This window comes from Sabethes cyaneus, chromosome 2 (assembly GCF_943734655.1).
Source record: "Sabethes cyaneus chromosome 2, idSabCyanKW18_F2, whole genome shotgun sequence".
Taxonomy (NCBI): Eukaryota; Metazoa; Arthropoda; class Insecta; order Diptera; family Culicidae; genus Sabethes; species Sabethes cyaneus.
The window spans coordinates 135333561-135355951 of NC_071354.1; the positions used below are offsets into that span (position 1 = coordinate 135333561).

The window sequence follows — 22391 nt, forward strand, 5'->3', positions numbered from 1 at the left end:
TTTAATTAAATTTAAATTATAATTATGCTTTAATTGGATTAAGATAGCGTTATCAATTATCGGCAAAAATGAATCGTCGATGTCGGTCCCGTAGGAATTGTTTTGTGTCAAGTGCATTTACTAAAGGCAAACCGCACAGGTTTGCAAGTTTAAATCAATGGGAATAATACAGTTGAGCGATTTGGATTATTTTCTCTTGTGTTGGTCTTATAATTAGTATAAACACAAAATGAGTGAAGCCTCCGTTTAGTTATGTAAGCTCTTATGCAGCCATCACCGGCAATATACTACAATTGGTCGGTGTTAAGTCAGACCGAACCAAGTGACAAAACTCTGATTTCGAGAAAAACGTGTTCAAAGTTTGGTTTAAAGCTATCAATCGTTCGAAATCATCTCATAACTCTGGTTGTTTGCAACATTTATATAGTCTGTTTAGAGTAAAATGTAGCTCAGAAATTCCTTGATCGTTTGCTGCCATTAACTCATTTCTTTTTTTAATTTTGCGACTTGGTCCGGTCTGATTTAACACCGACCAATTGCAAATTTGAAAATGTTTAAAGTGACTTTTTTTCGTTTTTCTGTTTTAATTTTGTTCGATTAACTGATGAGAATAATGTGTTGAATATTTTCCTCTCTGTTGCTATGCTGGAAAATTTCTAACTCTATATGAAACTGTACAAAACTTCTTAACTTGGCTGTGAATATAAGATGGTGCTGTATACCTTATTTATATGTACGTATCGATTTTGGGTGTGCATTCCATAAGCTAGCAGAATCGTTTTAGCATCCTTGCCATGTAGAGGTCACCGTCGCAATCATTCATGAACGACGGCACAGACGTATTAACGAAAGGAAACTCAATTATGCCCTATTAAAGATGGTTCGTTCAGCATTATTACGAGAAGAAAGATAGCCGAAAATAAATGTGCCCCGGGTTGTCGATCAGCAGAATGAAAATCAATATCAACAATCAACATTACCCTTATGGGTAAAAAAAAGAAATGGATTTTCCCATCAGAAACAGTTGGGCACAGAAAACAGCGAGCGAGAATCGGTTGGTTATGATCATAGGAGGGATACTAAATATATTCTGAGAGCTTGTGTGTTGCTGATAAAGCTAATCTCACTAAAAAAAGGAAAGTATCGAAATGTAAGAAAGTGTGAACTATATATCGAAGGATTTCTGATTTTATATAAAATATGTTGTCATTTGTGTTGAATGTTTTAACACGGAAAATTCAAGGAATAGTAAAAAAGTATTTAGTTAACTAATGTTGTTTAATCTGGTTAAATGGTTGATTAGAAATAAACCGTTAGATTCGAGGTACAATGCTGGTATAACAGGCCAGTCATCGTATGTTCGTATTTTGCAAATGACATTACAACTGAGTCAATTATAAAATTAGTTTATTTCAATGAAAACCGCTACTTTGACTAGCACAGCGATAAAAATGGACAAAATTTATTTTTGTAATTTTTTGGGAACTGAACGTAATCGAATATTTCTTTCTTACTTATTGTCTATCTAGAAAATAAACCTATTTGAGGATATGATGGAAATATATTGAAATTAAAAACAATCTAAGTTAGCACTTTTCAGTTATCCTTATCATTAGAAAGACTACGGTTATTAAAAACTATTCAAATAATTGATTGGGGTCAATCCCGGTGGAGTGGTTAGTATTTACGCCTCCCATCCCGACCCGGGCGCAAATCCCAACCCCGCACAAGTCACGAATGACCCAAGCTGTTAAAGTGACTAACGGGTGACAACTAAAATTTTGGAATTTTTTTCTCAAGCTGTCAAAAAAAGATAAAGATATATGAAGAAGATCTGATTTACCGAAATTAAAGATACATTAGACATTGTTGAAAAAAATTAGTGTACATTTGAAAACGGTCCGTAATCGGCTGTTCGGCGAAGCTTCCGTTTGATGTCCGAACAGGAGCGTTGTACGGTCGTCATGTCAGCTTTGCGAATGCATCTCTTGATTCTACCAATCAACTGTTTGCAATTCGTGGCTCTCCAGTTATTTTTGTACAGCAAGGAACTCAAAATCCCGAAGAAATCTTCGATTGGGCGCACTGAGACAGATTTATCGGGTTGTGGTTTTTGGGTACAAATGGAATCGAATGGGTATTCAGGAACGATTGTGTTTTTTTGGCGTAAAGTGATGATGCTCTATCCGACCAAAACACGTATTGTCCGTCTGCATGATGTTTAGGTAGAAACGGGATCAAAATTTTCTTCAAACATTTGTCTGACATATCTTAATCGATAGCCAAACCAGAGGGCTTGTTTTTGAAGGCACGAGAAAGAGAACGATGCCCTTCTGCGTCCATAATTTTGGCTGGTATTCCACTACCTTGCTTGCGAATAGTTGCCCAAGCAGCAATGTGAGTTTTATTGTACTCTTATTGTGGTCTTCAAGACTAATTTTGGTCTTAAACGCCATCATAGGAGTGTAATAAAACCCAAATTGTTACTTGGGTTGTTGGGCATCTTAGGATATGGTAAACAGTCGAAGCCACAACATATTCGCTTTTTAAATGTTAAATCGTATACTTTTTGTCGAGATTTCTGTGGCAGTTCGTAGAAGTGTACAACGCGCTTCCGAAATGCTTCTTGTTTCGATGTCATTTTAAGCAAAACAAGGCAAGCATAAACAAAACAAAAAATGTTGTCAAAAAGAGGAGAGAGAGAGCTAATACATACATTCTCTCATTTCTCTCTGAGCTCGTTTATTGTTGAGTATAGGGGCCTCAAAAAATTCCAAAATTTTAGTTGTCACCCGTTATATTCGATACAAAAAAAGTAATTATTTTTTTATAACGGTAGAAGAAGAAAAGTAAAAGTAGAAGAAGGCAATGAAGAAAGGGTTTTATAGTATTCAAACAGAGTGGGGCATGAAAGGGAAAGGGCAAATGGGTGGGGATGGTCATTGAAGCAACGCTTATAAAGTATGTGTGTGTGTTCCTCTTTATCCAAACTAGAGGAAGAGGAATGGTACACATGCTATAAAACGTTGGTTGCTTCATGACCCTATCTTCCCTCATTTTTCTCTCTTTCCCCTTCACGTCTTGTCCCACTCTGTTTGGATACTATAACACTTTTGTTTCATTACTGTCATCATCAACATTCATCATCAACGAACGTCATCAACGTGCACAGCCCTCGCCTCAGAAGCACCGATGACTACAAGAAATCATTTCACGAGCAGATGAAGCGCGAAAACGACCGCTGCCCAAAACATGGTATCAAGATCATCATCGGGGATTTCGATGCATAGGTCGGCCAAGAATATGGCCGTATGTAATACCTTCTTCCAGCTTAGACTCCTACACAACTACACTTTCAGGTAACAAAATCTAACAGAATCACAGATCGACGACGTTTTGATCGTGCTCAGACATCAATGACGTCAGATCCTATCAGCTCGGTCCTAGTGATACTTACGATGCGTCTCGGTTAAATCTCGTACGGCTGAAGTAGCCAGACGTTGCCGTAAACTACGCGAATTTACTCAAAGTTGCGCTCCCGGAAGAGGACAAATTGGACATAGTTCCCCTCGTGGACTGTTGAAACACCATCAAAACAGTAATCATTATTGTAGCGAAGAGCTTCTTTGGGTACGTGGCATGGAATTCGCGTAACGACTGGATTGACGAAGAGTGCCGGAGGGTGAGAACGTTGCGCGAGTGGCGAAGAAGTGCAGTGCCACACGTCAGAACGTGGAAAGATACAAGTAGAAGAAGATACAGCGAACTAAAATCCTCCGGGAGAAAAAGCGTTGACTGAAAGAAGAGGAGTTGAAGCGGCTGCATCGCTTTCAGGAAATGCAAAAGTTGTATCAGAAACTGAATGGATCTCGCAAACGCTTTGTACCACGAGCCGAAATGTGGCGGGATAGAAGTGGCAGCATTTTTATGGATTATCTTGAGGTGACCAAAAGGTGGAAGAAGCACTGATGAACACCGGAGAAAGCAATTTCAACAGTGCGACAAACAGAAAAGATCCCTGATAAGAGAATAAGGCTTCGTCAGCATCTGGGTGTACAGTTTCCGGGCCCATGACTTTCCCACCGTATTTTGCTGTTTGTCACGATTTGGAGCCTTCTGCATTTTGTACGTATGCGGTCTCTCCCGGTCCTTAGCTCTCTGAACGATAGAACATGTATGTTATCAGTAGAATATCTTTGGCAGTAGCTGAACGGTACACTAGACTAAAGCGCGCCAAGCAGATAATATTGGGTTAAAAGTCAATACATTTAAAACAAAGTACATGCTGGCCGGCGAAACGGAGGTTGAACGACGCTGCTTGTGCAGCAGTATAACGCGGTGAGTTTGAGGTAGTTCAATAAATTGTCTATCTTGGCTCGCTGGTAATGACAAACACTGATAGCAGCTGTGAGATTTGGAGGTCTATTATCAGCGGAAGTCGTGCTTACTATGGGTTTTACAAGCAATTACGGTTGCACCGACTATGTACAACAAGACGCTCATTAGACTGGTTGTTCTCTACGGGCATGGAACCTGGACAATGCTCGATCTGCGAGCGCTCGTAGTTTTCGAAAGATGAGCGGTAAGAATGGTCTTCGGTGTCGTCAGGAGACCGGAGTATAGAGGCGGAGGATGAACCAGGAACAAGATGTCAGGAGCTCTGCGGGCAAGATGGTTAGACCAGGTGGAGCGAGATCTGGCGGAGAGTATAACATTGTGAGGAACGTGCTGCTAGAACCACAAATGCTGATAGCCTAAGGTTAATCACTAAGGTTAATTTTATACCTTTTTAAAAATTTGTTTCAGTATCCAATTTAGGAACATATTTGATTTTGTTTGTTTCCAGTGAAAAGTTACAGAACTTTCAAGTAACGAATAAAACGGCCACTCTTTCTAGAAAAACGCGTGATCTTTCCGACATAAAGAACGACTTTTTTCATCATCAAATCCTCATCTCGGCATAATCGACGCTTCTGTTTGCCGAACGCCGCCGTCGCGTTGTAGGGAAATATTCACTCTAATGAATCTACGAACGAACCTAATCTGCATATTGCTTTGGTAACCTAGCATCAGCCTCCGCTCAGCTACCTTGACTGTCACCGATTCATCACGATTAGGCTGAGCTCAATCAATTCGACAGCGGTTGGCCTAGTAACGTGGTGAAAACCACCGCTGGCATCAATCTGCCTTTCCATGACGACGGCTTTTTTGTCTTTTGTGTCCAACTTAGGACGGAAACAAATTCAGCAATAGTTAGGGCTGGGAGCGAGTTGACAACTGTTTGCTGCGGAAGTAAGAGGGTCACATTTTGTTTGCATTAGCAAAATTGAATAAACCCTAAAACAACATTAATATTTAAATGCCATTCCGTAGCTAGGCTTTACTGTAAATGGTTGGTTTTTTGTGCCACGTGTAAAAATTGAGGAGCTGCTTTGTGCAAGAAAGCCTTTTGTTATGCTGTAGCATGCGTAAAAGGATACGGGATGAACGCAAATTGTCGGTAAAACAAGACATTGACACAAAGATCGGTGGATCAGCTAGAAATATGTGTAGGCCGTAATCTTCGGGTTGAATTTTTGGGCACGTTTTCTGGATTAGACGTGGTCCGTGTAATACTGGAGGGAATATCCATTAAATGTTTAAATCCAGTGCGCTGGAAAAAGCAACCCTGACGCTGCAGGTAATGATTTTATAAATATTTTATAAAAAAATGTCTCTTCTACAATGACTACAAAAATAAGTTTTAGCGATAAATTATACCGATATGTGAGAAAGTGGCTTGTTTGATACCGAAATTTAATTATATTTTCTAAATGTCATTTTTCATATCCTTATGATTTTAATCGCCACGACTTTGTACAGTATAATGGTTAGGGTCGAAAGTCTCTTTAATGTATGATATAGTTTGACTGGTGTTGAATATTATTACCATCTATGTTATAGAGATATTACCCAAAAAAGACATTTTTGTAACTTTTCTACCAATAAGTTTGATTGAGTATGTATTTTCATTAATCGGTCGTCAGAAGAACTGAACATTGACCATTTCTGAGCTTTATTACGCTAGCTCTGATGGACAAACACTGGGTGGCACCGATTGTTGAATCCGCCTCTTCATAACGGCATTCGCAGAAAATGCCACCTCGCAATGGTTCATTAAAAACTCCCAACGTGAGATAAATTCCACGGAATCGATCAGAAGTTCATTCATTCTGTCAGTGCGAGGCCGGTCGGACCAACAAAGAAACTCGTTTTATGTTGTTTGTTTACAACTTGTAAATTCTTATTAAAATTTTCTCTGTACAACTTCTTTCAGTTTTGCTCCCCTTGATGTAATTGCTTTTCTTGCAGACGAAAACAGAAAGCTGGCCAGATGTAGCCAAATCAATTTAAAATTGCTCTTCTTTCCGAACGCCGGGCTTCACACAAATTGATGAAAAAAGAAAAACCGTTCCTATTGCCTGACAGGCTAAGGTAAAACATCCGACTAAGAAGACCGAACTGCCGGAGGGGGAAAATTGCTTTTATAAAGTGATTTGCTGTGGGCCGCGAGTACCGTTAAAGATTCGATGCTGTTACTGTTCGCTTTTGCCTCATTTAGAGAGAGAGAGAACGGATTCCCTCTGAAGTACACACTTTATATCTGATTCATCGCGCTCAGTCAACTACGGAGCAAGGATAAATTCGGCAGTAAACATCAAAGTAAAACCACCGAAGACGATAGGAGAATATTCACCCGCGAGATTAAGATAAACCGAGATCGGCTGTACTGAGCGCAAAAAGTTGTAAAAATAAACATCGATTCTGATTCGAAAACCAATTTCATTTTATTTCTTTTGCCGTTTTATGGCAAACAGCAATAAAAGCCACTGTTGATCGTACGTATTTCTTTTATTAATATTTGATAGTATCCAAATTTTTATGATTTTATTGACACAAATCGGTAAAGAAACGAACCTCTGACTGCTGCTTTCTTCTCCCGCATCGAACTAGGCCACTGCCTTCTGGGTGGAAAAGGCTTTATGAGTTTTTCCGTTTGTTGGTTGATGCCAAGCCAGCAGCGAAAACGTCGAAGGTGAACCACTTTCAGGCGAAATGATAGGATCGGCAATAATTTGTGAATTCCTCCATTCGATGTCGACATTTTTATGAATCAATATACTTGCAATTTTTGCCGATTCGGATAGGGGATAGGGTGGTACAGTTGCTGATACGGACGTGTAATTTGGTGTTCTCTGCTTCCAGTGAGAGCGTTTTATATGTTCTATAAAGTTTATTGATATTGGCATGTTGTTTTCGCACATTTGAAAAGCGGAAAAATAAGTTATCATTCAGCTGATGTGACTGAACAGCTGGTTTATATTGCCAAGGGAATGTTAATCCATTTTTTGCTTATATGATGATGATGTGATTTATAATGTACAATAAAATATTTCGGTATAATATACACGATGATTATTACGAAAATGGGTAGTTATCTATTAAATGTACTGTACAATAGTCCAATATTATTCCAAAGACTATAAAAAGGATTGTTTTGATCGGTAATGAAAACTGGCTTTCATTTGTTGGTTATATTCTTGTTGGAGACAGTCTGGCAAATAGCATGAAAATAGAAATAGGTCTGGGTGCCGTTTAACCCTTCTAAGTTCTATATCATTTCTAGCACGGAAAAATTTACTAAAATGGCTGTAATTTTTTATTTTTCAATATTCCAAATATCATCAAATTTGGGAATTTGCCCGAAAAACTTTTCTATATTCAAAATTCTTCCAGATAGTGGCCATGTATCACATGGTTCCGGAGTTATTCTGGTGTTGCTTGGGGCGTTTGAACCGCGCTCCGTTAGTAGCAATATATCTTTTATCAACCACTTCAAATCTTTCTTCATTCAAGTTCGGTCTCAATAACAACACCACTGGGGTCCCAATACTGTAACTTTTATCTTAAAAAGCCCAAAAGACACCTTTCCACAATGTTGAACCGACAGTAAGTTTTAGTGCACATCCACTGGCTTTAACCCGTTTAATTTGAACGTGTCATGATGATTCCTCTTGCTTGATTTCAATTAGCTTAACCAGTTTCATCGGAAAGCAGCGTTCAAGCGTCATTTTTCAGAACTCATATCGTTTAACCAAATCGTACACCGCCTTGAAATCTCTCGTGTGGTGACACTCCCGACAACCAGCTTCGTATTCATGGACAACAGATTCCATTAATGGTATCCATTTATTGAACATAATACTGGAGTGTACCTTGCATGTAGAATTAGATATTTGGTATATAAATTTGCACATATTCTGATAAGGCTTGACATCACTATTAACACATGAAGTCTTTCTTAAATATGACTAATGTAACTCTTACTAAATATATTTTTGTACAGTTCCGGCAGTCGATATGAAACTATTCAAAATCCCGAAAATGTGGTGTGAAAAATGATGAAAATTTATCAAACAATCAGAATCAATTCATCTTGGCACGCAGTGAGCACCTTTTGTCTTGACTATGGCTTTGAGATGGTCCAAAAATACTCGTAAGGCGCCTGAAAGTGACTTGCCGGTATTTTGGCTCATTCACGAATGACAGTGATTTTGTTCAGCGTCTCGAGACTAGTGTATTGTTTTAGCTCGGATCTTGCTCTTCAAAAGGGCTAATGGATTATGGATGCGTGTCTGATAAATTCGGGAGCCATTGTGTCGGTCGAAATGAAGTTTAAGACGTTGTTTTTCAGCCGTTCTTGGCTAACTAGCGCTTTATGAGATGGTGCCGAGTTTTGTTGAAATGTCCATGGTCTGCGACCGACATGTTTATCTGGTTGCGGCTTTAGAGCAGGCTTCAGAGCACTTTCTCAATAATATGTCGCATTCACTTTGATACCAAGTTCAATAAAAAGATCGGAGAACATACCTCAGCGGTTGCAGCAGCCCAAACCATTTTTTGTGGCGGGTGCTGATTTTTGGTGACTGTCGGCTCAAATTCTCGTATGTTCGATCAAGTAAAGTCTATTGTTTTGAGAATTGATGAATTACGGTGTGTAAAATCTTACGCTTTTTTGAAAGTTTGGAAAGGTTTGACCATGAGCTCATTCTTCAATATATGTCGGACGCTGCCATCGAATATTTTCATTTCTATAACCTTTGGATTTAAACTGACGCGACTGATCAGACTCTTGAGGGGATGATCCGACAAGTGGGCATCGAAACGAGAGGCACTATTTTCACCAAAGATAGCCAACTCCTAAGCTTTGCAGCTGACCTGGATATCACAGCCAGGAACTTTGCGACGGCGGAGGCAATCTGCGCCAGACTGAAAGCGGAGTCTAGGAAGATTGGACTAAAAATAAATGTACCGAAAATGAAGACTGTGCTTCACAGGATCATTTCTCGAAATGATCGAAACCGAATACATGACCGGAAGAGGCTCAAAGGAAACAAACGAGTGCCTGACGAACTAAAAGTTCGGATCAGTGGTGACCGCGGGTAACAATAATAGTAAAGAGATCCAGAGGCGCATTGAAGCGGGAAATCGGGCATATTTTGGCTTTCGCGAAACGCTAAAATCAACAAGCATGCGTCGCCATATGAAGCTGAAGCTGAAAATGACAAAACTTTATTAGATTAGAATTCTCTTGAAGATCTTCGAAGCGTGATGTTGCTTACGGGGAACATACGCGCCCTTGCCGTGTTCGATTGGAAGTTACTGCGGACGTTATTTAGCGGAGCAAAAATAGCGGAGAGTGGCGGATGCGCATGAATCACGAGCTACAGGCACTGCTTGGATAGATTCCCACCGTGCTTCTGGTTGGTAAGCTATAAGGTAACACCCCACCGAGCTCATCAACCTCTTTCGAGCCAGTTTCACCTTGGGATATATCCTGGAGAATTGGCGGAAAGTCAAGGTGGTGTTCATACCTAAGGCTGGCAAAAAAGACAAAACCATGCCTAAGCCATGCTTTATGCTTAAGGACTTATCGGTCTGAAATCTGACTTCAACGCTTCTTAAGCTGATGGAGAAAATCACGGATAACTATATCCGCAATGAGTTTTTAAAAAACTCTCCATTACATGTAAGTCAATATGCATACCAACACGGTAAATCTACGGAAACCGCACTGCACTTAGTGACGCAGTGACTGCTTAGTGACGTTAATTGAGAAATCGCTCAAATATCAAGAGACAGCACTTTGTGCTTTTCTTGATATTGAAGGTGCTTTCGATAACACGTCCTTCGCGTCAATTAATACGGCTCTCTGTCAAAAGAGAATCGACCACACTACAATGAGCTGTATTCAAGCAATGCTCTCGAGCAGAGAAATTACAGCATCATTGGGAGATACGACGGTCACAATTTCGGTGATCAAAGGATGTCCACAGGGAGGAGTTCTCTCCCCCCCACTGCTCTGGCCACTGGTGGCCGACGTACTCCTTCACAAGCTATCACAGCTTGGTTATGAGACCATTGCTTACGCCGACGACGTTATACTTATCGTCAGAGGTAAGTTTGACGCAGTATTGTCAAGTCGCTTGCAAGAATGTCTAAACACCACCAAGTTATGGTGCTCACAAGAGGGACTTAATGTAAACCCCACCAAAACAGTCGTTATCCCATTCACTAGGCGAAGGAAATATACTATTACTCCCCCTCGAGGGAACTCTCCTGCCAAAACAAAGTTTTATTACTTTGGGTGCCCGGTCACTGCGGAATCGAGGGCAATGAATTTGTTGACAACCTAGCAAGACAAGGATCAGCTCAGTAATTTATTGATCCTGAACCGTTTTTGGGCACCTCCACATCCGCCGTAAAAGGCGAATTGATGACATGGAAAAAGCTAGAAATAGTATTCCGTTGGAATCAAACACAAGGTTGTAGACAAGCTAAACAGTTTATCTACCCAAACCCTGTAGTAACTAAAAAACTACTTAACTCGTAGTGAAACTACTTAACTCGTAGTGAACTACGCACGATCACGGGACTCCTAACAGGACACAGTCCCGGACACCTGCCGCTTTTGTAACTCTGAACCAAAAAGTTCAGCGCATCTGCTCTGCTATTGCGGAGCTCTTGCGTTATCAAGGCACAACTTCTTAGGAAGTTTCCTTCTTACTCCATATCAGGTAAGGAGCCTGAAACCCAAAACGGTCATTGACTTTATAAACCATGTAGTACCGAATTGGGGCACAGGATTACAACTATTCCGCTCAACTCCATCAATGGGTATGAGAGATCCGTAAACTGTGTACAGCAATCGGGGCCTGCCACAAAGGCGATCATTAAGACTGTCGCAGTGGCCTTTTTAACCCAATGCCCTTCTGGCATACAAAACAACCGCACTGGTATCAGGAACATAGGGGCTGAACAAGCAGGATGGCTCTACTATGTCGATTATGGATTGCGACTTCTAAGACGACCAGAAAATTGGCGACGAGTGGCCCAAGATCGAGTAGAATGGATATGACTGCTTAAAACAGCACGAGCCACCCTGGTTCTATGCTGATGACAACAACAACAAGCTTTGGATTGCCATTTCGTCGTGGTTTTGGGTCGAGCATATTCAACCCTCCAGATGATCAAGCACTTTTACAATCCATTAAGTGGCTATCGAGATGACATAGTTTCAAGAACAAATCCGTCAGTAGATGAACACCGTAGCGGAAAATTCGACTGCATTCTACAGATGAATCGGGAAGTACCTGAAAATTCATCATTTGATGGCGACCCGGGTGGTAAAATCATTGACGACTTAGCGGCGATCAAGCAGCGGCAGAAAACCGAAGACAGCTGATCTGGTGAAAACCAGGAAAGTGTTGATACAGGATGTTTCCATCTGGTTTATCCAAAAAAAAAAAACAATTAAACGAGCCGGCCTCTACATCTTCAAGGTCCGGAAGGCACCGAACCGGAACGACAAACGAACACAGTGGGTGACAAAACGGAGGTGCGTCGTGATGGTCGTGATGGTCTACAGGACTTACATCAAGGCGGAAACAAAATAGTTGAAGGGCAGAAATTTTAATGATGCTTGTTCGTTCCCGGGGAAGTAAGTAAGAAGAAAATAAACAATTTTGCCAGTTTTTGGTTTGGCAGACTATCCGTGGCTGCGGCAAGATTACGACGGGTACCGCCAGTTGACAAATCTACCGGGATGAGCACCTCCAGAAGCACCTGCTGCCTGTTCTGCAGTCTCGCGGCGGCCGAATTTGACATCTTGTCAAAACCCGTAGCCGGTGTTAGGCCGGCCAGAGAAAACAATCTTGTCGCAATTATCGGCGCGATTCGAGAGACTAGAAAGTGTCTCCGAAACGCGAGCGTAGCACATCACTCTTTCTAGAGTAGCTTTGACCAGCCGCGCCAGTTTGTCCGGGAATGTATTCTCGTACATTGTCTGCCATAGCTTTTCGCGTTCGATTGTATCGTACACAGCTTTGTACTCGACATTCTTGAAGAATTTGTTGGTGTGATCCGTAGTAACACGGGGTACCATAAAGTTATTATGAGGAACGTGCTGCTCGAGCCAAAGATGCTGATACCATAAAGTTTGGCTGGTATTGACCTACGAATTCTTGTACGACTGGAATTAGACGACGCAGCTAGATGTTATGAGTTATGTTATGAGAGTACCTCTATGACGATGCAGATTACTAATTATGTAGAGAGTACTGGAGCGCCCCAATTCAGCCCAAATTCTCGAGACACGACACTAGTTTAACAAGCCAGTCGTCGTATCTTTCAATTCCGATTAGGAAACTCTGTTAGAGCAAATAGGATCGTAGCACTAGCCTCGCGATTGTTGTGTACTCTAAGAACCGATTGCGAAGTTGGTGAATAAAAACAAAAGGTCAGATTCCAAAAGCGGAATGTAGCACCTCGATTTTGCTTTTTTTTAATTCACAATATCTGCAACATGTCGCGATAGGTGGGTTGGTCGCGGTGCTCTGTACTGAGAAGGTAATCTGCTGTTTGTTATTATATGTTTCTCTTATTTGTTGTATCCCACACCCTTTTCAAATAAACTCAAAACATACCGAGAGAAAAATACTGCCAATGTAGAAGTAGATGGCAGAGAAAATTAGCTGTAAGGGTAGCAAAACTGCTACAACGGTATCGCTACTACTGTACCCCATAAATAGCACAATCGAAACAAATACATGCCAATAATGGCGTTAATAACCATACAAATGCGCATTTTATTTGTTCTCCGTATCACGGTTTAATAAAAACGTAGAAACACGTTATCGCCTGTGGGGCTTCGTATACCTTCTGTTAGTTTTTGCCAAATACAAAGCCATCAGTTTATTGAAGCTAGGGGTGATGCTGAAGTAAGCTTCTCTGGACTATCTGTATATTAAAAGCATAGATTTTTTTTGGAATAACAAAAACCATATAACTGGGTTACCTTTCGGTTTCGTCTATTAAGTCTAGAATGTGCTAAGCCAGAGTTAATTTATTTTGAACATGGTTTCTCTAAAATTAGGTATTTTTTCTTACACTAATCGCACGGAGCTGTCTCACGAACTAATATTTTATTATATATTGCCGTACCTAATATATACTTCCAATATGTACTTAAATGAAAATAACATTCTGGCTAGGCCAAATGGAATCATATCATTTTTGGGCTTGTTCGATGACAAAAACTAAACGTTCTAGTACATATTGCCAATATCGTACCAATTCTGAAATTCGCCACTTTGCAAATAACCTTCCCCTTCTCGGACAAAAAAACTGTTTCCGAGAAACACAACCGACGGAATCTAATAACAAGAACGAAACACCGAAATAAAATGAATAAAAGCGAATAAACAAAGGAATAATAAAGGCAAATTGAGTGCTACATGTGCATCATGTGTGCCCCCCATTGACACCGCCCATCTTTGGGGTTGCTGTTCGTATCTGCCACATGTGTCTCAGGGGTGGCTCAGCTTTAAGATTACAGTCTCTTACCATTGCAGAATGAATTTCACGGGCCTTGAAGTGGAATTAGGAGACCCCCTATTCTCTGTGCCGAAAACCGAACCTGGTTTGGAACAGGGCGCGTGATGTTTTTCGTTTTTTTTCTCTGCTGCCTCCCACAGTGTGGGGCGTGCTACGTTTGGGGACCGGAAAGCAAACAGATCAGCGCGAATCTTCGATTTTGGATCTTCCCGACCGTCCCTGAACGTTATTGTGGGTGAAGATAGAGATAGGATAGGGCTGCTACATGGGAAACGATGGCAGACAAGGCCCGGGGCCCATCAGATACACCTGGCATTGAATGTTGTTTTTTTTCTTTCAGCAAAATGGTTGAACGGAAAGGAAAATGAAATAAATACAAAATTATATATGAACAATGCCAACAATACCGGAGGATTCTTTTTGCCGAGTACGATTGTTCGCTGCAACCTGGGCTGATAGCTGTGTTACTGCCGCTGACGGCGTGTCGACGGGAGGTGCCGATGAGCTGGAGAACATGCGAAGTGAGCCGAAAATTGAACAGGATATGGTCTTCATTGTCTACAACCTCAGCATAGCCAGCAGGCGGATATTGTTGTCCGTACGGATCTGTTCGCGTAGGGAATAGAAATAGTGTCATGCTGTGTTTAATATTCGAGAAAATATGTGCATGTGCTCTTTTGGGCACACGCCAGCTAGTTGTTTTTAGTGACTACCGAACTCGGCAGTCGATGGCAGCTTTCGGTTCTCAGTTTGCCAGATGGTCGAGAGCTGGAAAATTGGATTAAGGTCAATCGACTACTGTATGGAACCACTGGAATATTAAACGGAATTATTGTGGATATGAGTGTAGGAGCCATTTACTTCGTTGCAATGTCTTTAAAGTCAGCAAATTACCACATCTCATTGAAATCATTAAACATATTCTCCTGCTTCCTTTTATTTTTTTCCGTGTTAAAATCTTCAAAGAGCGCTTGCTCTCTTTTCGCAGAAATTATCATTATTATCATTATGATCGTTAACATATAATTTAATGTTATCCCCTCTCCCCTCTCTCTCTCATTACTATTTCCATTTCCGTCTCAGATTCTTTGAACCGCACACTCATTTGAAGCAATTTTTCGCGCTGTCCGTACGTCCCAAGCGCCCAGTATCCTCGTCCCTTTACAGCAAGGGAGCTTCCGTAGAGAACCAACTACCTATCAACATTTCAATTTAAGGCTCACCTCACCTCGGGAGATCCATTTCAACTTGCACGCTATTCATGTATGCCGCTATGCCAGTGGAAACCTTCGAAGCGCCCAGACGATGATGCAAGATTATCACCGATCCGCACGGGCGGCGTGGCGTGGCGCCGGTGAGTGGGCCGATGGAAAGGAAGCGCAGTCACAAGCGTGCAACAGACGGATTCCCCAAACACCCGGAGCAAATATTAAATATTGAACTATTAGAAGCAATGTACGCGAGATGCTTTTTTTTCGCTTTTCAGGATCTCGTCTGGTGTTTTTTTTTTCTTGTGGATATCGTTTGGCAATGACAGAAAAGAAAATGTGAGTTGTTTGAATACTTAAACGTGATGGTCGTGTTTTCTCGTTGAGAATATGCTTTTTTGCATATTTTGCATGCAATATCGAAAAAGCGAATTTCACTTGTTTATCAGTAGTTGTTTGTTTGCTTGATTGTGTATTACATAGGAGCTGATTCGACAATAAATGAAATTCCTCAGAAACAGCAATTTAGATATTGTTCGAAAATCAACAACAGGTGTTCGCTTTATAAAATAACCAGGTGGTTACAGGATCTGATGGCAAGTCCGGCAATTCGGATTTGATAAACCGCAAACTTAGCTGAATATTTTTTTCTTGTTTGATAAAATTTTTATTGTAACACTCTTTATTACGATTAGTGCCAGATTAAAAGTTGTGTAAAGTTTTTTCGAGTTTTTTAATGAACTTAGACGAGTATTTTGGATGAAAAAAAAGCATCAGGAGCCGATCGTAAACATATATTAAATTTCTTTGGAGAGTATCCCTCTTGTCCTCTGCAAGGTTATGTGTCCACAGTCGAAAGGAAGACAGCGTGCTACCTCAATATAACTTTGGATCCGGCCTGCCTGTGCACAGTGAAACAAGGGCAGATCTATTCTTCAGACTTCCGGTTTCCATCGAGCACAGTGGAAACGCTGAGCCAGGGGAAGAAGAAGATGAAGTGCAAGAGGGAAACAATGCGAATTACTAGTTCAAGATAGATTGAACGAGTCATGTATAAAGAGCGTCTCCCTGCGGCCAAGTACACTGATAAACGTTTTGGCAACATGTGAACATGGTCTCATACACATTCGTTGTGCAGGACGACGAGGACCAGGACGGTGATAGTCACGGGATTCAGGAGAACGGTAAGAAGCTTTTCCGTTTCGTATGTGTGCGTGTGTGTATGTGAAGCACATTATCATTTGGGATTCTGTCCGAAAGCGAAAAACCAACCACATCTGTTGTTGATTTGGTGGCATTAGGAGAAACGTTTCCTTCTTTCCGAAGTCCAACCATATTATACCGCATTGCATTGTTGCTTCTGACACAATCTAGTGGTGAATTAGAAGCTGGCTGGTTTCATTCGAAGCGGGGAGAGACGTAACAGCTTAAGTAATCGGGATCATCCAGCAATGGATGGCGGCGGAGATGGATTGTGCTTTCGAGTTGAACATTGTACTTTTCTGTTCGTGCTTGTAAATGTTGCGAGGAGATAAATGATTATCATTTCGGCTACTGTTAATGACGCCTGCACGATTATGATAAACGTTACCCAGCTTAACAGGTGATGAATAATAAGCACATCAATGAAGCTGGTATATTCGTTTTGAATTTTGCAATAGCCGAGAACACAGGACAACAGGAAGATTTAGACGATTGGCGATGGGCGAGAGCGGTCGCAACAAAGGTTGAATAAGGAGGCTGGTGTCAATTACGTATTCTGCTGTCGACAAGCTCATCGACTTTGAGGCTGATAAGGATATGTATTGGTTGGTATAATTTATTTGAATTCTTGCAAAATCTGCAGATGATGGCTTGTACTGAATAATTAAAGTGGAACCAGATTTGTTCAATTCATAAATGTAGACAATGAACTTTAAACATTTGCTCAACAAGAGGTAATAACCAAATATTTAGGATACGCCATAATGACCGTGGAAACAAATTTTTGTGTTATGATTCTATTAAAACTGCAATTTTAGAAACACCTTATTTACCAATTCTCATTTAGTTGATTACATATGATATAATTCATATTGTTTCACTTAAATTAACCTCATAGCGTGAAAAAACAGCCGCTGAAAATCACGAACAATCCGTATCAGCTGTACCGTGTTGACATGATGCTTGGAAATCACGAGCCACCTGTTAGTAAAACATCTCCGCATATAATGCCACTTTCACACGGGCTATTAGGAAAAGCGCTTGAAAACCACCCAACAGTCGTTGTGGAAATTGTAGTTTTTAACGCAAACGTTCACACTTGCGTAAAAATTAAAACAATTATAAAGTATGTTTGACATTTTCATAAACTTCACGAACGGATGAGAGCTAATTGTACTAAATTATTCATGGCAACGGCAGGCCTTTGCCAATGCTCTCAACTTCTGGAGTTTGGGAACACTCTATCGGTTGGTGGAACCACGGCGAAAGTAAAAAATCATGTTCAAATTCCAAATCTCGTTCTCGTCTACCTTGGCAGGTTTTCACCCTTGTTGAGTACGAAAGCGTTCACCTTCCGGTGCCGTTCCTTGCCGTGTCAAAGTGTGAGGCATATTTTACGCAACTTTTAGTCCCCGTTCCCTTATTATTGGACTGTTCGTGCATTTTTGCTTGCCGCTCGCGATGGAAAAGGGTTGCAAATTAAATTAAGTGACACGAAATCACTTTTCAGTTTCAACCCTTTTCTTACGCTCTCCAGGTGATATTTGTATTTTTTCGTGAAATATTAAAATAAATCTAATCTCTGCTGAAAAGATTAATAACCATTGAAGTATTTGTTTTGAAAAGAACGTCGTTTGAATATTTTAATTCTTAAACGTTTTCACCAAAAATTGCACCAATTTAAAGTCTGTTTAACTTTAATATGCGATTAAAGGCTGTTTACGTCCTGACCATTGTTAGGACTCATTTCAACATGAAACGCTTCAAGCATTGGTTAATTTTCCTTTAACAGTGAAAATATATTGGCATTCGCACCCGTGCTCGGAAGTGGGGCCCTTTAATTTGACATGTTGTTTGCAAAGGACTGACGGCTGATTTCGAGGTACCGACGCGCGGCAATGACGACGGTGAAAAATGTAATATGTACTTACCGGCATAGTTTGACTACCGTGAAGGGTTGTAATAGCAGCTTGAGCTTCTTGATGCGAGGTAAATTTTACAAAGGCGCAACCTGAAAAAGGGAAAAGAGCAACGGAAGCGGAACGCTTTGTTAGTGGGTGTGGCACAGAAAGTGGATTCGAGTCACCCCCAACTCTTCGATCTACTGTTTCGCGAGACGGTAGCCAGTTATTTGGCTGTTTACCTTGAAAGAAAGTCGCTTTCGTTGATAGAAGAGTGGAGAGACTCTACTTCAAGGTTCGTTGAGAAATTATTATGGCTATTATAATCAGACGAGTGCTCAGACGATCAGCAATCTCGGTGGAAAATAGAGAGCGGATCCGGTGCGTATCTGATTAAAGTGTTTACGTCTATGAATGGCGGCTGTATAATCGATGTTGTATTGGTTTCGAGCAAAATCGAAACCACTTCGAATCATTGTTGATAATTAATTACTGAAGTGAAAAATGATAGCCGGGCGGATGGAAAAGGATGAACCAGAGTGGAACGTCAAATAACGATTGAAAATTAGAGTACAATGCGTCGTTTTCTTGTTAGTTGCTTGTCGGTGTTTGATTATCAGGCACTCGATAGAACACGGGTGTGGGCAGGAATAAGGATATGGAAGATGCTAAAGTAATGTAAAGTAAAACAAAGTAAAATAAAACAAGGTAATATGTAAGACCCGGTATTTACGGAAAAAAAATACTTGTAAAACGGTAAAATTTATGCTTCAAACCAAATTTTAAAGCAAATAAATCAACATATGATATTTACACCTTCTAAAAAGTTACGTATTTTGATAGTATCAAAAAGTTTGTAGAACATGTCGAACCTGTTAGATGAGGTTGTGTGTACATAAAGTTTAAAAAAAATGATTTTGAGAGGATCACGACAGAAAGTCAATTATATTTTGCAAACCGTATGATGCAGATACTTAGTATCTTCAGCAAAGTTTAATGAAATTCAAAGTTCTACAACTTCGCTGAACGCATGACCATGCTATCTAGTTCCTATAGAAAATTAATTTTTACAAATTTGTTATCCCCTTAATATCTAATTATATGAAATTGTCATTAGATGCAGAATACTTTTTTATGAAACTTCTCCTAAGACACCTAAGCTCTAAAACGTCGGGAAAAGCGAGAAAAAACTTTTGCCCGCCTTTTTCCGGAATGGTGCCACTGTGGGACGGTATCCCGGATAAACTTCTAAAAGCAGGGAGCGAGTGGCTGTACGAAAATGCCTGGGGAGTGGTTGGATGGTTTCATTTGCTTTCATTTTTAGAAACGGACACTAACTCGACTGTAGGTAGGTAGGCCTGTAGGTGCTGACTGAGACCGTAAACGGAGTCCTTCGTTAGCGAGTAACAAGCTGGTTTTCGTGAGGGTCGCTTCATGACCCATCAGATGTTTACCCTGCGACAGCTACTAAACAAGTTTCAGGAGTACAACTTGCAGACTCATCATCTGTTTGTGGACTTGAAGGTGGTGTACGATTCAATCAAACGAAATGCGCTGCGGTAGAAAATGTTAAAACAGGCTTTTCCGGCGAAACTAGTTACGCGTATTCATGCGACGCTAGATGTGCCAAAACCATGCATCAGTTTAGCGGGTCAGATCTCAGCCGTTCTCGTGATGTTGAATGGATTGACGCAAGGGGCTACACTTTCTAACCTACTGTTCAACATTGCCTTGGAAGGTGCAATACGAATGGAGAACGTGGAAAGGAACGGGACTATCATCACGAAAGCTCACATGCTTCTTGGTTTGGCGAATGACGCCGATATCATCGGAATCAATCGTAGAGTACTGAAAGAGGCATTAAGGCTATTCCAATTGAAAGCAACGAGATTCGGACTTAACATTAACATCGTCAAAACGAAGTACATGATTGCTGGCAGGGAACGTGGGATTCTAGTTTGTATTGGTGCCGAGGTGGAGCTGGATGGGGAATGATGTGAAGCAGTGGAGGAATTCATATACCTTGGTACGTTCGTGACATGTGACAAAGGTGTAAGTTGTGAAGTGAAACGTTGAATTGTAGCTGCGAATCGGGCTTTCTATGGATTACGAAGCCAGTTGAAGTCTCGTAGTTGGCAAATTCGCACAAAACCGGCGTTCTTCAAAATATTAATCCTCCCGGCTCTTTACGAACACGTATCATGGACGCTAAGGAAGCTGATCGACGAGTACCTAGGGGGTTTGAGCGTAAAATTTTGCGATCAATACTTGGTAGTAAATTGGAAAATGGAGTGTGACGCAGACGCATGTGGCACGAGCTGTATCGTTTAAACAGATTATATGCTTATTAAGTGAACGTAGTATAATGTGTCAGGTTTCGGTGGGCTAGGCACGTGGCCACAAGTCCCGACGAAAGAGTAGCTAAAACAGATTTTGGCAGACAAACAGGGAATCACCATAAACTTTGGGGAAGACCCCGTACCCAATGGATGTGTGTTTTCGAGGACCCTGCACGTTCAGCTGGTGTTCGAGGGGATTGGAGGAGTACATATGAATGAGGGAGGCGGTGAAGTCAAATAAATTAAAATTAGGACAAAGTAATCGTACCCTACATGGGCATCCTTAGCTACGACTATCGCTAGCGCTGGTTCCCCTTTGACGGTCGTTCCACCGACGGCATTGCTATCCCCGTCGGCTTGGTCCTCTGCGCAGGTGTCAATCTGACGTTCGTTGAAGTGCTGCTTCCGCGATTCGGACACGTTGCGATCGTCCGTCACGATACTATCATTCTTATTCCGACTCCGACACATTTCGGCGTACAGCGCAAAGCCTTGGCCGGATGAGTGGAGTTTCAGGTAAAACTTTCGCATTTCCTGAGAAGCGTTTTTTTTCTCCCGGAAGATCTTAAAGGGTTTCCCACATCAAATTGCATCACGAAAGAAACGCTGACAAAATTACCCATTGGGTATTTTCTCTTGAAAATTTGAGTAGAAATAGTTTGGAGTGTATTGTTTACACTGTATTTTTATCGCGGTCAGTTTTTCGAAAATTGCAAAAAATGGCGTCACCCGAAAAGCAACGCCGCGAATTTATTTTACGCAAGTACCTGAAAAATGCTCAACTCTCGCATCATGGTTGAGGAGACTAACGTTAAAGCGGATTTCCGGCAGCTTCCGGGGCTACTGTACTTCACCGCCTAGTTCAAGTTTAATGTTCCGGAGGAAGTAAGGATGAAGAAACTTTGAAAGTTTGTCAAGAAGTACATGCGTTCTGCTCATGTGGTAAACAGAGTGCGTCGTTCTTGACTACCGGGACTGTAAACAGGCAAATCTACGCCAAGGAGTGTTTACAGAAGCGTGTGCTTCCTCTGTTGAAGTAACACGAGTGTCCTACGATCTTCTGGCTGGATCTAGCTTCGTGCCACTATTCATAGCATGTCCTAGAGTGGTACGAAGCCAACGGACTACGGAGTTACTTTCGTACCCAAGGTCATGAACCCGCCCCCAACGCAACGCACTGGAACTAAGGACCAATAAAAAATATTGAACTATTATGAAGCAGGCACTACGGAAGCATCCTAAGGAGGTCAAATCTGAGGAAGACATGGAGAAAAAGTGGGTTTCCGAACAGAAGAAGCTGCAGCGAGCTGTTGAACAAAACTTTTTGAGTGGAGTTAGGCGTAAGGTGCGAGCATACGGTTATGGTATTCAAGTTGAATGAAATAATATAGTTATAGTTTATTGTCTGAAAGTTTGAAAAGGATCGGTCAACTAGGTAATTTTCTACAGCGTATCTTCTGTGATACAATTTGATCTGGGACACTTTTTAGGTCTATTTGTATGTTATCAGATTCTGACGAGCGGCACCGCATATCACTGTCGCTCGCGCTAGCGTTCGCCTCATCATCGTTCTTATTCTCCTTATAGCAGCCGTTTTATCGATTCCATTCCACGCGCAAAAGGGTGTTCTCTGCTACGTTCTTGACGTCTGCTTTGATGGTTTCTGTCCGATCACGGACAATTTAAATGATTAAAATACGATGAAACGAGTACACTAGAGACCTTCGCGATGGAGCAATCTCTATATCGACCAGCAGACGATTTTGCGGTTGAAAATCTTCGCACAACGACTAAGTTCGCTTGCT

General features: G+C 41.2%; 1 protein-coding gene across 1 annotated transcript in view; it reads right to left on the bottom strand.

The window, feature by feature from the left end:
- The window catches only part of LOC128736040 (CUGBP Elav-like family member 4), a 170177-nt gene that overhangs the window by 68252 nt on the left and 79534 nt on the right, over positions 1 to 22391 (bottom strand). The window contains exon 3 of the mRNA XM_053830523.1: positions 18278 to 18357. Coding sequence (XP_053686498.1) covers positions 18278 to 18357 — 80 coding nt within the window. The remainder of the gene's footprint in view (positions 1 to 18277; positions 18358 to 22391) is intronic.